Source organism: Cygnus atratus, chromosome 15 (genome assembly GCF_013377495.2).
Source record: "Cygnus atratus isolate AKBS03 ecotype Queensland, Australia chromosome 15, CAtr_DNAZoo_HiC_assembly, whole genome shotgun sequence".
In the NCBI taxonomy this organism is placed as follows: Eukaryota; Metazoa; Chordata; class Aves; order Anseriformes; family Anatidae; genus Cygnus; species Cygnus atratus.
This window is the reverse complement of record NC_066376.1, coordinates 11776075-11794051: the sequence shown is the minus strand read 5'-3', so window position 1 is coordinate 11794051 and position 17977 is coordinate 11776075. Positions and strand designations below refer to the sequence as shown.

The 17977-nt window shown below is 39.6% G+C and overlaps 1 protein-coding gene across 9 annotated transcripts in view; it reads left to right on the top strand.

Annotated features, from left to right (window-relative positions):
* The window catches only part of CREBBP (CREB binding protein), a 94764-nt gene that overhangs the window by 50422 nt on the left and 26365 nt on the right, over positions 1–17977 (top strand). For 2 of the 9 annotated variants that reach the window (XM_035549087.2, XM_035549085.2), the window contains 13 exons: positions 2418–2660; positions 3282–3381; positions 3842–3988; positions 4447–4564; positions 7162–7354; positions 7542–7595; positions 8498–8592; positions 9146–9334; positions 10810–11226; positions 11867–12046; positions 12279–12465; positions 17399–17517; positions 17652–17891. In XM_035549087.2, coding sequence (XP_035404980.1) covers positions 2418–2660; positions 3282–3381; positions 3842–3988; positions 4447–4564; positions 7162–7354; positions 7542–7595; positions 8498–8592; positions 9146–9334; positions 10810–11226; positions 11867–12046; positions 12279–12465; positions 17399–17517; positions 17652–17891 — 2282 coding nt within the window. Of the gene's footprint in view, positions 1–2417; positions 2661–3281; positions 3382–3841; positions 3989–4446; positions 4565–7161; positions 7355–7541; positions 7596–8467; positions 8593–9145; positions 9335–10809; positions 11227–11866; positions 12047–12278; positions 12466–17398; positions 17518–17651; positions 17892–17977 lie in introns of all 9 variants that reach the window. The other 7 variants (XM_035549083.2, XM_035549086.2, XM_035549088.2 and 4 more) reach the window with 5 other exon arrangements.

The window sequence follows — 17977 nt, the reverse complement described above, 5'->3', positions numbered from 1 at the left end:
GACTAGAAGCCTTTTTCCTGTTCACAAACTCCAGCTTCGTCTGTGGTCGTTCTGCCATATCCAGAGAGATTTGCCTTTGATTTACAACCAACACAGAAAGCGTATGTGTTTTTTGTCATAGATCTTCTGGAGAACTATCATCTTTTCTTTAAAAGCTGAAGTTTTTATTAGCTCCTGAAGCAATCCACAACAGCCTCTGAAACCTCATGGATTCCAAAGAGCCACAAGTTTTGTGCTATTTAACGTTTTTTTAGAGGCTCCCTATTTCTGGGCTTGCACCAGTGTAAAGGCATCTTTCTCTTAGATTGCACAAGCCCAGAGGGTATGTGCAAATCCAGTAAGACTAAACAATTTTGTGTGTCTTAAGGATTTCAGAAATGGAGAAATCCTGGAGAGATAGAGTTCATTTTGGTTTCTTTGACAGAAGACCTTCTGGAAGTATTAAACTGAGCTCCTTCAGGAAGGTTTTTCTGAATAAACAGAGCATCCTCTCTGCCTGCGCTTGGGTTTCAAGAAGCTGGTCCTGCCAGAAAACAGAAGTAGCTAATGCATGTTAGAGCTAATTAGTTCCTATTTCCCATTGAACAGAGGTCTTGTGATCAATTGACTTGTTTGTGATCGATACATTGATAGCGATGGTACATAGTGGTGGAGGGGAGTTACCCCTTCTCTTGCACAGGCTAACTGCAGGGGAAGTGTTCAGTGTCAGGGCCTCGCCAGCGCTGGGGAGCCTGCCTGGGAGAGGGATGGAGGGAGGGGGGAAGGCTGGAACCTTCCTCGGGGTTGAAGCTCTCAGGTTTTTGGCCAGGGTAGGTTCTTTGGAGTCCGAGGGTTGTGCTCATGCTGCATTTTTTCCATCACTTGGGAATTCGCACACTTGCTCTATTTAATTGAACTTTCCCTTAAAAGAAATAGACATCAGTCAAGTTTCTGTCTGTTTTTAAACTCAGTTGAAAATGATCAGTGAGTTCAAAAGCTAGGTGTGTGTCCACAGAATGTAAGCATGCCTACATCCGTGGTAGAGCCGGCATTCAAAATGCCATGGAAATACATGGGGGGGAAAGCTGGGGGTGTCTTCTGTGGGGCGTTTTATTCGTAACTATTAGGAGGGGCATCTGGGACAGTTTTTAGAGTTCTTCAGCAGGTGAGGTGGAATTGAATTCCCATCCATGGAGGGAAAAGTCTGGACTCTGATGTCTATGGGGTTTGTTTTATTTGTATTTTCTCTCTCGGATAGAAGCTGAAAGCATGTGCATTTCTTTCAGTCATTCTCTCGGTTTCCATAGTGGTAAGGATTTAAGAAAGTCTTCAATGCTGTTAATTTCTCAGAAGGCCTGTCTTCCCATTTTTTTTCTAACTTTGTGCCTCTCAATTTTTTCTCTAAAAGTGTTATTGTTGCTATATTAAAAGCTATCGTTGTTGCTATAGTTAGGTCACAAATCTGTAGCGCACATTACATGTTTAATTATTTGAGGTGGGGGGGGGGAAATTGGAAGTATTACTTCTACCAGAGCCTCAGTTAGCAGAGTGCAGTGTCTCCATAGTGAAGGATATGCTCCGTGTGTCATTTGCTGTGGAACATGTTATTACTTGGAGTGGCAGCTAAAATGAGGACTGGAATACAGATTTTTATTCAATTCTGTTTTAGTAAAAACTACTTTTCCCTACAGTTTCCATTTCCTGTCTAAAATAGAAATGACTCTTCCATACATCTGTGTGGTGAGAGTGGTCACGTGGTCATGGTGGTCATGTAGGTTAATGAGTACCTAAATATTATCTAAATTGTTTACCAAAGCCTGCAGCAGACTCATCCCCTTTCTGACTTTCCAGATTGTTTCAGATTCTGTATGTACAGAAGCCTATCAGGGCTCTTCATCTCTCTCACTTGGGTTTTAGGCTAACTTCTTTGGCCTTCAGGGGATTCATTTAGCAACTATTCAGAATAAAAATTCCTACCAACAGAGTTTCAATATTACCTTTGTGTCCAAGGACACAGTATTTGTGCTGATCCTGAATTCAGGATCTTTGTTCTGGATGGAGCCAAATATTTTGACCTAAAATGGGATTGGTGGGAAGGAAAGAAGTAGAGGAATTAATCTTTTTTTCCTAGTAGACTGTTCCAAGTAGACTGTTTAACCTTATATTGGAGCCTGTACTTTACGTATATTGTGGTAATTATGGGCTTATCTGCCTAAAATTTACAGCACTTCTTTGGACTGTATGTATTAGTTCCTGTTGTGGTTTCTGTCCTGTAGAATAAAAGACTGAGTTTTGCACTTGGCATCTCAGGTGTCATTCAGTCCTTTGGCACAAAAATACGTACCATGTAACTATACACATGTTCTGTTGATTCTTGGGATGATATTTTTGATTGTCCTCATAGATTTTCAATTTTCTATTATCCTTTCTTTTTATAGCCCTTTTAGGGTCTCCAGCCGGTGGAATGCAGAATTCCATTGGTTCTGTTGGAACAGGCCAGCAGAATAATCCATCGCTAAGTAATCCTAATCCGATTGACCCCAGCTCCATGCAACGAGCCTACGCTGCTCTTGGACTCCCATATGGCAACCAGCCCCAAACACAGTTGCAGCCCCAGGTACAAGGCCAACAAGCAGCACAGCCTCAGGCTCACCAGCAAATGAGGACCATTAATGCTTTGGGTAAGTGGAAAATATAGCAAGAAAGTAAGGTGTTTAAATAAACCAAACTATGGATTTTTTAGGACAAACAGTATTAGACTAGTGGCTTTCTGTTCATGTTGATTAATAACTTACAGTGAGACTGTATATACACTACTGTTCTTTTACACCTGAATATTAGAAAGCTTTGTATATATTTCTTCGGCCAAATGGTATTAGTTTTAGTTCCTTCTAAAATACAGTCCATAACTTCTCGTTTTCTAAGGTGATTAAATAGAATTCCGTGAGGATTTTGGTTTGTTTAACAAGTAGTTCACCTGTTCTAGCAGACTATTCTGTCTCAAATGCTAGCTTATTTCAGGAACCTAATCATTATTATCTTATTACCTTATAGAACTAGTAGCAAGAGTTTGTGAACTTTAAGTTTTCATAGATTCATTTTTTCTAGGAAAAAATGTTTATACTAAAATTAGCTTATGAAGTAGCGATGTATATATGCACCATACATAGATACTATTATAAAAGTGCATATCTGATACAAGGTTTCTTTTCTTAACAAACTGTGTCCATAAAGTGTAGTTTTGTGTTTTTATTGTCAAAATTGTGAACTGGGTACCAATGATGTTTAATTTTGTCCCAAAGGAGCCAACCAGATGAACCTTCCCACAGGAGGAATAACAACAGACCAGCAAGCTAGTCTAATTTCTGAAACTGCTCTTCCAACATCCCTTGGGACAAATAAGTAATGCCCACATTTTCATTCTTGCTCATTTAAACATCTATTTACGTGCTTTATGAATGTAAATAAAGAGAATACTTTAAAAACTAATTGTATTGCTGCTTGAAATGATCAGTTCCATCTTCAGCTACACTCTTATTCACTGTTTCAATTCTACAGCTACCACTTTGTCCCCCAAGAGATTTCCAGAATATTTAGTAGTTTTAAAGGAATTCCCAAAGGAAGAGTATTTTGTATTTTTAAATGCACAAATACCTTAACAGTTGTGATTCTTTATCTTGTCTCCTGAGCTTTGCTGCTGTATGCTCTATGACTTGTTGATATCAGAATTTCATTTACAGAATGTTTGATGCAATACCTAGAATTGACTAAAATAATAACTTAAAAACTACTTCAGGCGTCAAACATAGCACCAAACTTGGCATTCTTATACTCTAACAGTCCATTTTCTTTTTTGTTTTAGCCCACTAATGAATGATGGCACAAATTCTGGCAATGTTGGAAACCTCAGCTCAATGCCAACGGCTGCACCTCCTTCTAGTACCGGGGTAAGGAAAGCATGGCATGAACATGTCACTCAGGACCTGCGCAATCATTTAGTGCATAAACTGTAAGTATTCACCAAGACCACATTTCTTCCTGAATGTTTTTAAAGAATTTCAATATTGTAGTTCTGTTATCAAGCTGAAAAATTGTTGAGGAGAAGGTTGTCAGTAGAGGTTCTCTTGACGCTGTTCCATTGAGAACGAGCCACTGTCTTTAACCCTCTTCTTCAGTTCATTCCTCTTGCTCATTAAGGGGTGAGGTAGGCAGTTCATATGGCTAGTAAACTTGTTCTTCTGTACTAAACAGGAGTATTTAGATTCTAGACAGTCAAACCTCATTCTCTCACCACTAAATTAGCTTTAATCTTGTGGGGAGTAGTATGTTATAGATTTTCTTAAACAATTTTGATAAACATTTACATCTCTGTGCAAGGGAATTTGCAGAGTGAAGATTATAAAGCTGCATAGTATTATTAATTTTTCTCTGAATAACTTTTCGTTTATTCTTTCTCATCTACTGTAGTGTCCAAGCCATCTTCCCTACTCCTGATCCAGCAGCACTGAAGGATCGCCGCATGGAGAACTTGGTGGCTTATGCGAGGAAAGTCGAAGGAGATATGTATGAATCTGCTAACAGTAGGGTATGTTGATTCAGTCTGGGTATTCAGCATATGTTCAAGAGCTGTAGTATCACAAGTCTAATAAGCATAATGAAAACCAATCATGGAGAATAATTTCACTGTTCTATTGCTGAAGAAAGTCATGCTATCTTCTGTTACAGCATTTGTGTAGTCCCATACTCTCTGGTTAACATCACTCTGAACTAATCTGTCTCCTTCAGGTCTGTGAAAACAGGACAACATAGTCCTAGCCCTGTTTGCATTCACTCCCGAAAGTCTGATTGACATGCATTAGACTTTAGAGCTCTTGATGTTTCCCTTACTGACTTTCTCCTTTATGGAAGTCTGCGTAGGTGGTAGTTTTAGTGCCTCTTTACCACTGGAGGTTTTGTCTAGGACTCAGTCCTGTTAAACTGCTTACCTCTTACCTGCAGTGTTGGAATAATTTCTCTGCTACTCAGCAGCATTGAGAGTGATTTGGCTAAGACAAATAGCAGTTTCAAGTCTCAACAGAATAAGAAATCAGTTTGCCTGTGTTTATACTGTGCATGGGAAACAAGACAGAATTACCTGTTCATGAATTCTTTGTCTGCAGTGAGGTGTCAGCTCAAATCTGTTACTCAGAGAACAAAACCCTATTGATTGACACACAGAGCATACTATTTCTTTATGTCACTGTGGTACTTCCACCTTAAAGGAACCACTCCCTGAAAGTTTTCATCAGGTTAAGACCGTGTTAGTAGTACCAGGACTGATAGCTAATGAGATCTTACCTGATCAGAATCTTGAGGTCCTTTCTTTAGATACGGGTTACCTAAAGAGAGCAATCAGTGGTGTTAAAGGTGATGCTCCTCTCAGATTAGCTCTCAGAAGAGCTGAAGATAGAAGCGAGTTTTGTTTCCTATAGGCAGTGGCTATACTTGTAATGCTGCTGCTGCGTCAGCATTGGTCAGTGGCAATATAGTGTCCTCCTTGTGGCTACCCAGTGGTTGTTTATCAAAGAAGACTGAGTGTGATTAAAAGTGATCACCCTTGAGCACCCTGGTAGGTTTACAGAACAACTTCAGAGAGAAATTCAAAGATGTACATAAACATCTCCATATATTGTCAGTATGAATGAGAGTAGTAGACTTCTGGTTATAAAATTAGATACCTTCTGACCTCTATGCCAGACAAATACTCAGAAGCATCTCAGCACCACTGAAAACAGCTGTCAGAGCCTCATTGCCAGAGATCTCCATTATAGGAATTCATCTAATTTATTTGGCTCCAAAGCAGCAAATTTGGAAGAAGGGAGTAGTTAAGACATTCTAAACGATTCCATGTGGTATTGCATCCTTTTTGAGAAGCATCACTTCTACTTTGACATTGAAAAACAGATTAGTATGAGGTGTCAAACTGCTTATTAATATGCTCTCCTTGTAAATACGGTATTTTTCAGGAATCTTTGCAACGTGGAAGTAGCACAATCTTAAATTTACCAGTAGGAACTTGTAGGTGAAGTGTTTGTAGCAGAAAAAGGGATGGGGCTCTAGCACCTTGAAACTGGACAGTGGAAAGTGCCTGTATTGATGGATTTTTGAGATGTTTGGAGGAGGGAAGTGACCTAGAAACAAAGCTCTGTATTGTAACACTGGGCTTTCTTAGCAAGACTCATGAGGGATACCCATCTCATCCTGGTTTTCTGAAGTGAACCAGATTGTGCTGTAACAACAAATTTTAGTCCAGTTTGAAGATGAAATGATTGTGGGACAAGTATCACTCAACCTTTGCTCCATGTACCACTGGGTTTAAGAGCACTGGTGACCCCACAAAAGAAACATTGTCTTGGGGTTTTGTGTTTTCGTTGTTGTTGTGAGTTGTTGGGGTTTTTTGCCTTTAGCAGGTGCCTAATCTCACACACTTTGCAGATGTGTCTGGCAATTGCTGGCAAGCAAAATTGTCTCCTTTGCTGTGCACTGTGACTGCCTTATTTGATCTGTTATCAATGTTTATTGAGTAAAATGGATTTCTTGTCTTGCACAGATGTAGTGTTTAGTTGTCTGTGCCTGTGGACTATTTTTCACTGATTCCTTCCATTCCTCTGGGGTTTTGTTTGTTTTTGTTTATTGCCTGCAATGACTGTTGGTAGTCAGACTCTTTAGGAAAAGTGGCTCCTGTCATTATTTAAAAATTGATCTGTCCTTAACACCTGTCTCCTGAATTTCACATAGATTGACTGTATTTCTGGGGATATCTTTTCTTTTGTCTCTGGATTAGTTGAAATGCTTTTATGAAAACATTTAAAAATCATTAACGCTTAGAAACTAAATCACAGCTTCCTGTTGTTTTTTTGTCCAAGCAACAGAGAAGCTGCAGTCTTCTGCTTTGTCTGCTAATCTACACGGTGTAGATAGGGTGAATAGTCATAAAGCCAAGTCTCATGTGTTTTCTGGAAGCTTGGTTTTGCTTATCTGCATTAAAGCAGTGATGAGACTGTCTCAATTTAACAGAATTTTGAAAAGAAATAGTTCTTGTTGAAATAGGCAGGTTCATTTAAAAAAAAAAAAAGGTAGGCTGCATGAGTTTGGTCATTGCTTTCTTATACTTGATGTTGAGTGCTATCCTTCTTTTTTTAGGACGAATACTATCATTTATTAGCGGAGAAGATCTATAAGATACAAAAGGAGCTGGAAGAGAAGCGGAGGTCTCGTCTACATAAACAAGGGATCTTGGGAAATCAGCCAGCCTTACAGACGCCGGGACCTCAGCCCCCTGGCATCCCACAGGTTGCTGCTGCCATGGGCCAGGCACAGCCCGTGAGGCCTCCCAGTAAGTGCTTCTGTGTGGGGGTGAGAGCAGCTAGGGAAAACAGAAAGAGGGACAACAGCTGCTTTTTTCTTTCTTTTTTATTTTTTTCCTTTGGCTATAGCCCCACACAATTTGTGTCTTTGTGCACTTAGGCTAATCTCAAGTTCATATGTTAATCTTTCTTTATCCATTCTTGTTTCCCTTGCAGATGGGCCTATGTCCATGCCAACCGTGCCTATAAGTCGTATGCAGGTTTCTCAAGGTATCTATGTCTTCCTCTCTAGATCGTGGGTACGATATAAACCAGTGGGGGAAAAACCTGATTGTCTGCTTTCTCTTGGAGTTGTGGGGGGGTAACTGCTGGGTCTCCCTTTTTTCAGCATCATTCTTTGTTGTTGCTTTGTGATGGGAGCTGTCTCAGTGCATGTCTACATGTACGTACTAGACACTTTGCTAGCACCTGGGAAGTAATTCAGTCATCTCAAAAAGAGGAGGAATACTGTGGATAATCTGTCCTTTAAAATATGTTAACTTGGGGGGGTATTAGCATGTTTTTATCAGTTAGTTAGCCCAATACATACCTGTAGCTGCAAATTTAGCACACTAATCCTGCACATCCTAGAATCTGTGTAACTGATGATAGGTATCCTCTCGGTTTCTCATGCAAAGTGCATTAAAAAGACATTCTAGCTTGTTGATAGCACTGCTGGTTTGCCATCACTGATTTAGGATGTGGGCTACACTGAGATGCTTCAGCTTCCCCCAAGAGAGTATCCACAATTATTTTATTTCAATAAATGATCCTTTGGTGTTATATATAAATAGCATCTTGTGTGTACAGATCATCCACTCTCTTCATCTTTTGCATTTTTTTAGACACCAAAAGGTGTATTCCCCTTAACTGACATTCTTCTAAAAATTTTTGCATCCTGATTTCTCTCTTAAGCCAAATAATTTGGGCAACATTAAAGGAACATTGACACGTTCCTTCAACATTAAACGTGTAGATGTTCCTTCAACATTAAACATGTAGGGTGGTTAAATTTTAGTCATAATAAATGTGAATGTTAGAGTATACGTAGATAAGTTCTGATGACTTGTTCCTAATGAGTTGTTTTGGGGGTGCATTTGCAGGAATGAATCAGTTTAACCCCATGTCCATAGGGAATGTACAGATGCCACAAGCACCCATGGGACCCCGTGCAGCTTCTCCAATGAACCATCCTGTACAAATGAACAACATGGGCGCTGTTCCTGCGGTTCGTACTTCTTGCTATCAAGTTCTTCTCAAAATTGGTTGATTACATTTAGCGGTGTTAAAGCTGTTCTGAAAAGGCCATGTCATAGAATAGTGCTGTAAATTGTAGGATAATTTCATAGAAATGTACCAAGCCTGTCAGGATTCCTTTGAGGTATCTGTTTTCACTATTTATGTGTTTAAAAAAGAGTCTTTAGAGAGAGAGATGCCAGAGTTGCAATGTTCTCCAGCCGTCTGTGGAAGAGCATAGTTCTTTCAGGAACCTGTGTCTGTACAGTATATATGCTTTCTTTATTCTTCCATGAAAACATGTTTTTATTCTTCAGAAAAAAGTATAGTTTGAATATTAGATGTATAAAAATAACTCCCTCATGAATACCATGGAAAAAAATGCTAATGTTATATGCCTATGCCCACTTCCATTTGCTTTACTGAAGCCAGTTTTGCCCTTTGTTTTTGTCCTATCTTTGGGCTGATTACTTTGAGGGTGTTTTCCTTTGCCTTGCTACATGATGATAAAAGTTAATAGATTTAATTTGGGTGTTAATTTTCAGATGGCAATGTCTCCTTCCCGAATGCCTCAGCCACAGAACATGATGGGAGCTCATTCCAACAACATGATGGGTCAGGCTCCTACCCAGAACCAATTCCTGCCCCAGAATCAGTTTCCAGCACCCGGTGGGGCTATGAATGTGAACAATGTAGGCATGGGTCAGTCAACAGCCCAGGCAGGGGTGGCACAGGTAAGATACATTTTCTAATACTTGGGTTAAATACTCTTAATTATTTTGGTCTAATTTATTTTGTTTGTGTATCTTTATATGTATTGTTTATTGTAGTCACTCCTAACTTTAAGGAATCCTGTGCTACACCTTCTTTCTCTGTGAACTCTGAACTAGGTTTATATAAACATACCTACATATACTAACTTGGGGGCAATGCCCTGTAATTCCTGGTGTAAATTGTAAAAAATGCATGCTGATGAGGTTTTTAGGGAGATCAAAAGTTAGTTTATGGGGCATTCATGAGCATATGCTTTTGTTTTTGTGTGGACCTTATTAGCCAACTTTAAATCAAGAATTGTAATAAAGTGGTTGGGGATAATCTTTTTAAATTTGTAACCTCACTTCTGAGCAGAAAATGTTTTCTGACAGGTAGACTTTTTTTGTTGCAGGTAGTGGTCAGTGAAGTAACAGCTGTTTATGATGACAAGGTATATGCATTTCTGCAGGGAGATGCTTGTTTGTTTTAGCTCACTGTTCAAGTAAAGTAGGTTAGTTGGGGCCTCCGCAGTTCTCTAGTACAGCCCAATCCTCAAACGAGAGAGAACTTAGCACTCATAATCTGATCTATGTCAAGGTTTGATTATCTTCAGGATGGAGCATCTACAATTTCTTACACGCTGGTTTGGTTATTTTTACCACCTTTGTCGTAGGAAAAAAAATCCTAATGCATTTAATGTCTTAAAAATGACTATATGCAGGCAATATAGAAGTAAGTTTTAAATTTGAAATCTCATCTGCAGGAAATTACTAGTTGATAAGGATTTCTAAGAGTAAAATATACATCTGAGGGTAGTGTTCTTTTTTATCACTAGTTATTTGATGCAGTTTTTAGTAAAACAGTTTAAAAGTCTGTGTATGTCCAGTATACTTTATTGTTGCTGGTCTTGAAAAAAACAGATCCACCATTTCCTTCAGCATCTGGGTTAGTCTAATTGGAGTTTAAAAGATCAAAGAAAAAAAAATCCACCTACTTTAAGTCTTGCACTGCGTGATAGGGCAGGCATTAAAAGTGTTGAGCTGTTTTCCAGAGCAGGGCTGCTCTAGAGTCCTGGCCTAAAATGTGTATTTGCTTGAAACCATTTTGTATGCAAAGTCTGAACTTTGCCCAGCTAATGGCATGATTTGGAGTTTGTCTGCCTGCGGGTTTCTGTTTTACTCAGAGATCGCGAGGATTCTCTTTCTGTGCCAGTAGTATTCAAGTAAAACGATGCGTGAGGCGCATCTAGGTCTAGGAGCAAGGTCTTTGATTAAGAGCTGATAAAAATGATCAGAGAAGTCAGAGCATAGTTATCTGCAGTAGCACCACTTGTTTTGAGGTGATTGCATATTAAGACTTGTTTTAAAGATGACTTCAGTGCTGTGACTTAAAGGGTGGGTGTGATTCCCAGAGTCTGGGGAGTAACGTGTCTCTAAGAGACTCTCTCTCACTCTAGCAGGGGCAGGTTCCCAGTGCTGCTCTTCCCAACTCCATGAACATGCTAGGACCACAGAGTGGTCAGTTATGTCCACCAGTGACCCAGCCACCTCTACTTCAGACTACGCCACCTGTGTCCACTGCTGCTGGGATGCCACCTATTCAGCACCAAACACCAGCTGGAATGACTCCTCCTCAACCAGCAGCACCCACTCAGCCATCAACACCAGTCTCATCTTCAGGACAAACCCCTACACCGACCCCGGGTTCTGTTCCAAACGCAACACAGACACAAAGCACACCTACAGGGCAGACTGCAGCACAGGCTCAAGTTACACCGCAGCCTCAGACCCCAGTTCAGCCCCAGTCTGTGCCAACCCCGCAGCCACCCCAGCAACAGCCAACATCTGTGCAGGCACAGCCACCTGGCACTCCAGTAAGTACCAGAGAGTTGCATTTTTTTCTTGTGTAGTGGTGTTCCACATGAGTCCTCCCTATGTATAGCACCATGTTGTGAATGTATAGAGCCTGTACTTTATATGGTTGTCAATAATAGCTTCTACTTTAGAGCAAAGGGTTCGTTATTTAGATGTGTAAAAATGTGCATTCAGATGTTCTTGGCATTATTTGAAGGAGGGGGGGCATAATGAATGACTTCAAACTGCTCAAAGTAAAAATGGCAGCAAAGTGTGGAAAGATGAGGAATAACAGGCCTAATATTATATTTGGCCTTGATCACAGTCAGTCTTTCCTGAACATACAATTTGCATAGGTTTTTTTCTTTTAAGCTTTAGTCAGGAGGAATGCACATGTCAAGGAATGTACCGTGTTTTACTGGGCAGGTGTTTTCTCTGTAAAAGAAGCCTCTTTGGGGCAGAATTCTTCCTTGGCTTCTCCTCTGTAAAACAGAGTTACTGAATGTGTTCTATAGCAACTTGACTACAGTGAGCTCCTATATCCATGTTCTGCACTGTTTTAGAATATCATCTCATGTCTTTTTTGTGCTGTTCATTTTTTAGTAAAGGAAAATATTTCTATATATGCAGTGTCTTTCTTTTGTACTGTTTTTACAACAGCTATCCCAGGCAGCAGCTAGTATTGATAACAGGGTCCCCACCCCTGCCTCAGTTGCTAGTGCTGATACGAATTCCCAGCAACTAGGACCAGATGCACCAATGCTAGAAAGCAAATCAGAAGTTAAAACTGAAGAAACTGAGCCAGAGACTAGTGAGACACAAGTGGAAGCTAAGACTGAGGTAAATGAGATTCTATACAGCTTAACTGAAAGCAGTGATAGATATAAAAGCACTTAATGATGTGTCTGAATTGGTGAGCTAAGGGGTGAGAAGAGGGTAGTTACTGCAAAGTAACTGTCCTGAGGACAGCCATGGATGGAGAGTGCTTTGACGATCTCAAAAGCTAATATTTTGAATGACTGAAGTTTGAGTCATAGATGTAACAGTACATCTTGTTGCATCCTTTCTTAAGGTGGAGGAGGATTTACAAGGATCTTCACAAACAAAAGAAGAAACAGATGGAACAGAACTGAAACAAGAGCCAATGGAAATAGAAGAAAAGAAGCCTGAAATAAAAGTAGATGTTAAGGAGGAAGAGGAAAGTGGCACTAATGGAACCACTTCACAATCTACATCACCATCTCAGCCCCGCAAAAAAAGTACGTATATGAAAACTGAGTTTTTCTTGGGTACTTTATACAAGCCTTTTGTTTTCCACACTCTCTGTTCATGCTTGGGAGGTGTGTTTATTTTTGAAAGTAGGATTCTTTTAATGTTACTTGAATCAAAAGTGACAAAAGCATCTTGTGGTCTTGATCCCATCAGTATTCTCACAGCTTCCTGGTTCTGCACAGAGGACCAAAGGTAGTAAGACAGTGATTGCAGCATAGATTACATATTTAAATCTCTCCCTGTACACCTTGGCCAGTGCTCTTTCATGGGAAGCTCAGTGTGGATACAGCGCTGTCAGTAACCAAGAAATATTCATTACTTTGGTTTTCTCTAAGAGGCTGCATGCACAGCCTTAAAGCTGAGCTTTAGCCTTTACTTCTCTGAGAATCAGGTGCTTGAGCTCTTTTCCTAAGTCTGGATTCTCCAAGACTAGACTGTTATTCTGGTCTTAAAATTTATAAAAGTCCTCTGTAGTTTGCTGTGTACTATTTGTTTGAAACTTTTCTCCTCAGAAATAGTTAGGTCACTAGTCTCTTAAGTTAACCTACAGTGTTAGCACAGATTCGCATTTGAATGCATCTATACAGTATATTTTTTCAAAAGAAAACTTGAAGGTGTTACAGATCTTGAATGGACTAACAGAAGTGATTGCATGCCTTTGGTTAGTAAGAAATGTGTGAATAAGATTATTAAAGAAAACAGGCAAAAAGAAATCACTCCTTTTTGTGGTGCAGGCTTACCTGTAGTCCAAGTCTGCAAGATAAGTTTTTTGGACCCAGGCCCCAAAACTTTCATCTGTCTCGATACCTGTGTCCCTTAGCATCTTCTTTTTTGAGATGACCCTTTCTTTGTTTTGCTTTTGACCAAAGGTAAGCCTTCAACATGATATAAATGTCAAAAAACTGAAAATTATGTTCCATTTCATTTTTAGCCTTTTCTTTTGAAGAAAGCTACTTATAATTACATTAGAAGAACATTACAGGTGTATGCTTTCCAGAATGTGATGAAGAATTCAAAGATTTAGTTTGTGCAACTTGAATCTTGATCTCTTGTATATGCCTTGGGTTGCATTTAATTACCAAACATAGGATTTTTATAATAAAACACAGTAAAACATTTTCCCGTAGATGGTAATTTCAGTTTGTAGCACAGTGGGCCAGCCAAATGAGAGCGCACTGCAGATCTAACTGGCAGAGTCTATTTCAAACAAAATGTAACATAGGGAGTGGAAAGCTTATTAATGTTTATAAACCAGTTATCTTCCCAGTGGAAAGAATCATTGCTGCTTGTTTAGAAGTGTGCTTGCAAGTAAATCCAGAGGCGAGGTTGAAAGAGGAAGGCTCTTACAGCATTAGTCTGTGCAGAGCTATACCGTATCATTCCAGTGATTCTGTCTGGGTTACCCAGCATTTCCAACACCTCATTTAGAAACACATTTCTTGTCTTAGAAATACTGTCACTAAGTAGCCGTATAGTATAATACATGTGCAGCTTGAGCGGGTACAACTACATACACAGTTTTAAATGGAGTCATTTTCCCACCAAGTAGTTTATCCAACTTTAATAGAGCGTTTGTATGAAAATGCTAAATAAGCCAAGAGGTATTCAAGAGCAAATACCAAGAAGTGTGCTTAAGGGTTATATTATATCTTAAAACCACTCATGAGATTCATCTCATGTTTTTCATTGGTTTCATTTTTCATTGGTATTTGGTACTCCTGACTGCACAGGAGGGATGAGGAGTTCCTAAGGTGCATGCCAGAATGACCCGGGCTGCAGCAGGTCTGTGCTGCAGCTGCCAGAGGGAAGTCTCCCAGCTGGAAGTGGGCATGGTGCATGCTGTAAGATCATTTAGCAAGCAGTAGACAGGCATCTTAATGTTTGAAAAGATTCACCTGGGCCTTAAAGGAGTGGTTTTGGGGGTACAAGTGGCTTCTGTTGTGGAGCTGGAATTCTCATCTATTTGTACCCCACACATCCAGGCGTACTGAACACCATAGGCCTGGCTGTACTCATCAGTATTACTAGATTGTGACCTGACTGACAAAGTGGGAAATGCTGTAAGGGCTAGACAACAGCAGGCTAATAATGCTGAACTAAAGGTCTGCTCAGTTCACCTGCACCAGAATTCCAGTAGATTAGCTATTCTGGAGAATTGCAGACACCTGTTTCAGCAAGCTATCCTTCCTCTCCCTGTTTCATCTTTGTAAATGGGGGCTTGATACTCCCATGTTCCAAATTTGGGGTTCAGGTTTGGTTTCTGTGCATCTAATATAAGCAAGAAGGGAAGGTTTTTGTTTACTTGCCTGTTACCTTGCAGTCTTAAAAGAAAAAGTGCTCCTGTCTTCTCGTGGATGAGGCCACCTTACAGCTTGGTGGCCTTCAAAATTAGTTTTATTGGTTTTTTCCTTCTTTATAAGATATAATAATTCAAAACCTGCAAGGGCCTGGTTTGGGGGAGTCTTTTCAGGTGTATCGTTCCTATAATTTTGAAGAAGTCTTCATCTTCCTTTCAGAATTTTCTCCCTAGTAATCATAAGCAGTGTTTCCTCTGAAGAAATAAAAATTTAAAAAAGGAAAAAAAATATAGCATTATACTCTCTTCTGGCAGATAATGCATCATCATGATGCAGGCAAAGATCCCATCTTCTTACCACCCACGCATCCAAGACAAAATTGGGATAACTGGATGCCAGCTCCTTACAAAGATCATGCTACAGGAGAACTGAGAGCATATAATTGTGGGAGAGGGGAGAACAGAAACTTTGCTGTAAAACCTGTGTATGGAGAGGTCATATGATCAAACGTTCTGTTATTAGTCATTTTCCTTAGAGGCAGAAAAGCTTTTTTGCTGCTAAAGATGAAGGCGTCTTTTCTTTACATTTGTAGGTGAAGTCATAAACCTAAATAACAACTGGATTTTAATTCATTTTTTTAAACCAGAATGAAAGTGGATTGTAAACTTTCTCAGCAATGATAATTAATTTTTAAGGAACTTGGCAGAAGTTCTGCAGAAGCTCTACTGTTTGCTTTTAAATCTAGATTCTCGATTCTCTCTATTTTGAAAGATTCTCTAGCTTAGTGCTATATTGTGATATGGGTCAGTACAGGGAAACTTTTTACAGCAATGTCAAGCAGGTGGCCAGAATAGACTATTAAAAGATGCTTTTTGACTTTTAAATCTTAGTTGATTAAGTACTTTGGATTATCAGGTTATAAAGTAACTGAGCCAGAGTAAAACAGTTCCAGAAGCAATACAAAATACTTCTTCTCACGAACAGAATTCTGTATTTCCTACTGTTCTTGAATTCCATAATATAACTTTGTTTATACAATTTTGAGAGTAATGGTAGTATTCTTTTCATGGGAAAGTGCCAGTATAATGGAAGAGAATTACCATTTTGTCAGGAGTGAGATAATGGCAACATCTGAACTGATCATAAAGTTGCATTTGCTGTTGTAACAGCAAAGGTAGGCCTCTGGCTCATCTTGTTTTTAATCTGTCTGGTTCGAGTTCAGTAGTTGCAGCATAAGATCTTGATGGATCTGTAAGGCAAGCCCTTGCCGAAGCCCTTATGGCAGCTTACATAGTCTTTTGCCATGATTTGGCTGACTTGGGGATGCTGTCTTACCTCTCATGTGCATGAGCAGCAGTCCTTCCTCCAGTTACAGGCAATGCACTCAAACTCTTACAGCTTCCCTTTGCTCTCCAAGTACTACTTCTATCCTGGCTAAAAATTTCCAGGAGCTGCAGCATCCACAAACGCTTAAAACATCGAGAACATAATGTTTCAGAAATCGTTCAGTTGTGTCAACTTGATTTCTTGTCGTGCTTTATTTTTTTGTGTAGTTTCAGTGAGCACAGTTGAGGCAAAGCCTCCCTCTTGGAAGTATAACCCTAATGAAAAAAGAGGGGAAAAAACTTATAATAGTCATAGATTTTTAACCGGAAATCATCCCCCCAAACAACTTGTATCTTACCAAAGCACCATCTGAGTGACAAAAGCAACGATCAGCCTTAAAGGGGTCTCTGTAGCCCTTTTGATTTAAGTGCTTTCATGAGAACTCCTAATTGTTCCATTTTATTGGTATTGTTCTCATTTCAACCAGGTAGATAAATATTAGATGCCAACCTGCTCTTCTTAGTTGACTTTTTTTTCTGAATAATAAGCATTCTTCCCGATTTAAATGCTCTGTTCCTAAGGAAATAAATGTAATTACGCTGTTGAGATGTTCAAAGAGCTCTCCAAGTTATCATTATTTTTCAGAAAATGCATTGCCTTTCTTGTCCTTGTCATCCACTACTGAAAGAAACATGGCTGTTGCCATGCCACTGTTGCCAAGTGGTTGTAATGATGCATATTTATCTTGGAAGTATTAACACTTTCAAAATCAATTAAGGGTCCATCAGACCAGGATTGCTTGTATACTATGGCCAGAAAATTCCTGTGCCAGCTATCGAGACATCTGGTTACCTTCTGAAGAGCTGGCTCTTTGGCCCTGTCCACTAGGGTTCCTTTGCTAGAAGAATCTTAACACAGGAATAGCAAAAGATGTCAGAAGGGAAGGAGAAGAAAATAGGCTGCTAGTCTCATCTCTGAAGAGATAAGCTTCATCCATGTTGAAGCAATTGATTGCTAATATGGCTCTGGATAAATTTTCCATCCTCTTGAATATTGTATCGCTGAGGCTTGCAGTTGTTCTTATCCCCTTATGCTGAGAATATCGTCTAGTGTGATTTGAGTAAATGGAAAAGCTACTCAGTCTCCTGATTTTAAGTTTTGCTTTTAATCACCTGTGCAGATCAGGAAATCACTTGTGAGATTTCTATGTTAACATAGCTTATTTTTGGGGGTGGGGAGTCAAGTGGTTAGGATACCTGAAAGGAAACTTTCTAACCTTTCCAACTTTCCTTAACAGTTTTCAAACCCGAGGAGCTGCGCCAGGCTCTCATGCCTACCCTTGAAGCTTTGTACCGGCAGGACCCAGAGTCTCTACCTTTCAGACAGCCTGTGGATCCCCAGCTTTTAGGGATTCCGGTGAGTTGGCATTAAAACATATTAAATGTTTTAGTGTTTTGTCTTTTCTCATATAAATGTTTTATCTTTTCTGTTCAACATAGTGTGAGCAGTTGACATCTTAAAAATAAAGGATTTTGTGTGTGTGTTTGAAGGACTACTTTGACATTGTGAAGAATCCTATGGACCTTTCAACCATTAAACGTAAATTAGATACTGGGCAGTACCAAGAACCGTGGCAGTATGTGGACGATGTTTGGCTAATGTTTAACAACGCCTGGCTTTACAATCGCAAGACTTCCAGGGTCTATAAGTTTTGCACTAAACTCGCGGAGGTGTTTGAGCAAGAAATTGATCCTGTTATGCAATCACTTGGCTACTGTTGTGGGCGCAAGGTAAGTATTCCAAGGATTTGCATTTTCCAAAGAGCTTGCTTGATGGATCAGATAAAACATATGCTTCGAGTACTTTTTTTTAAATT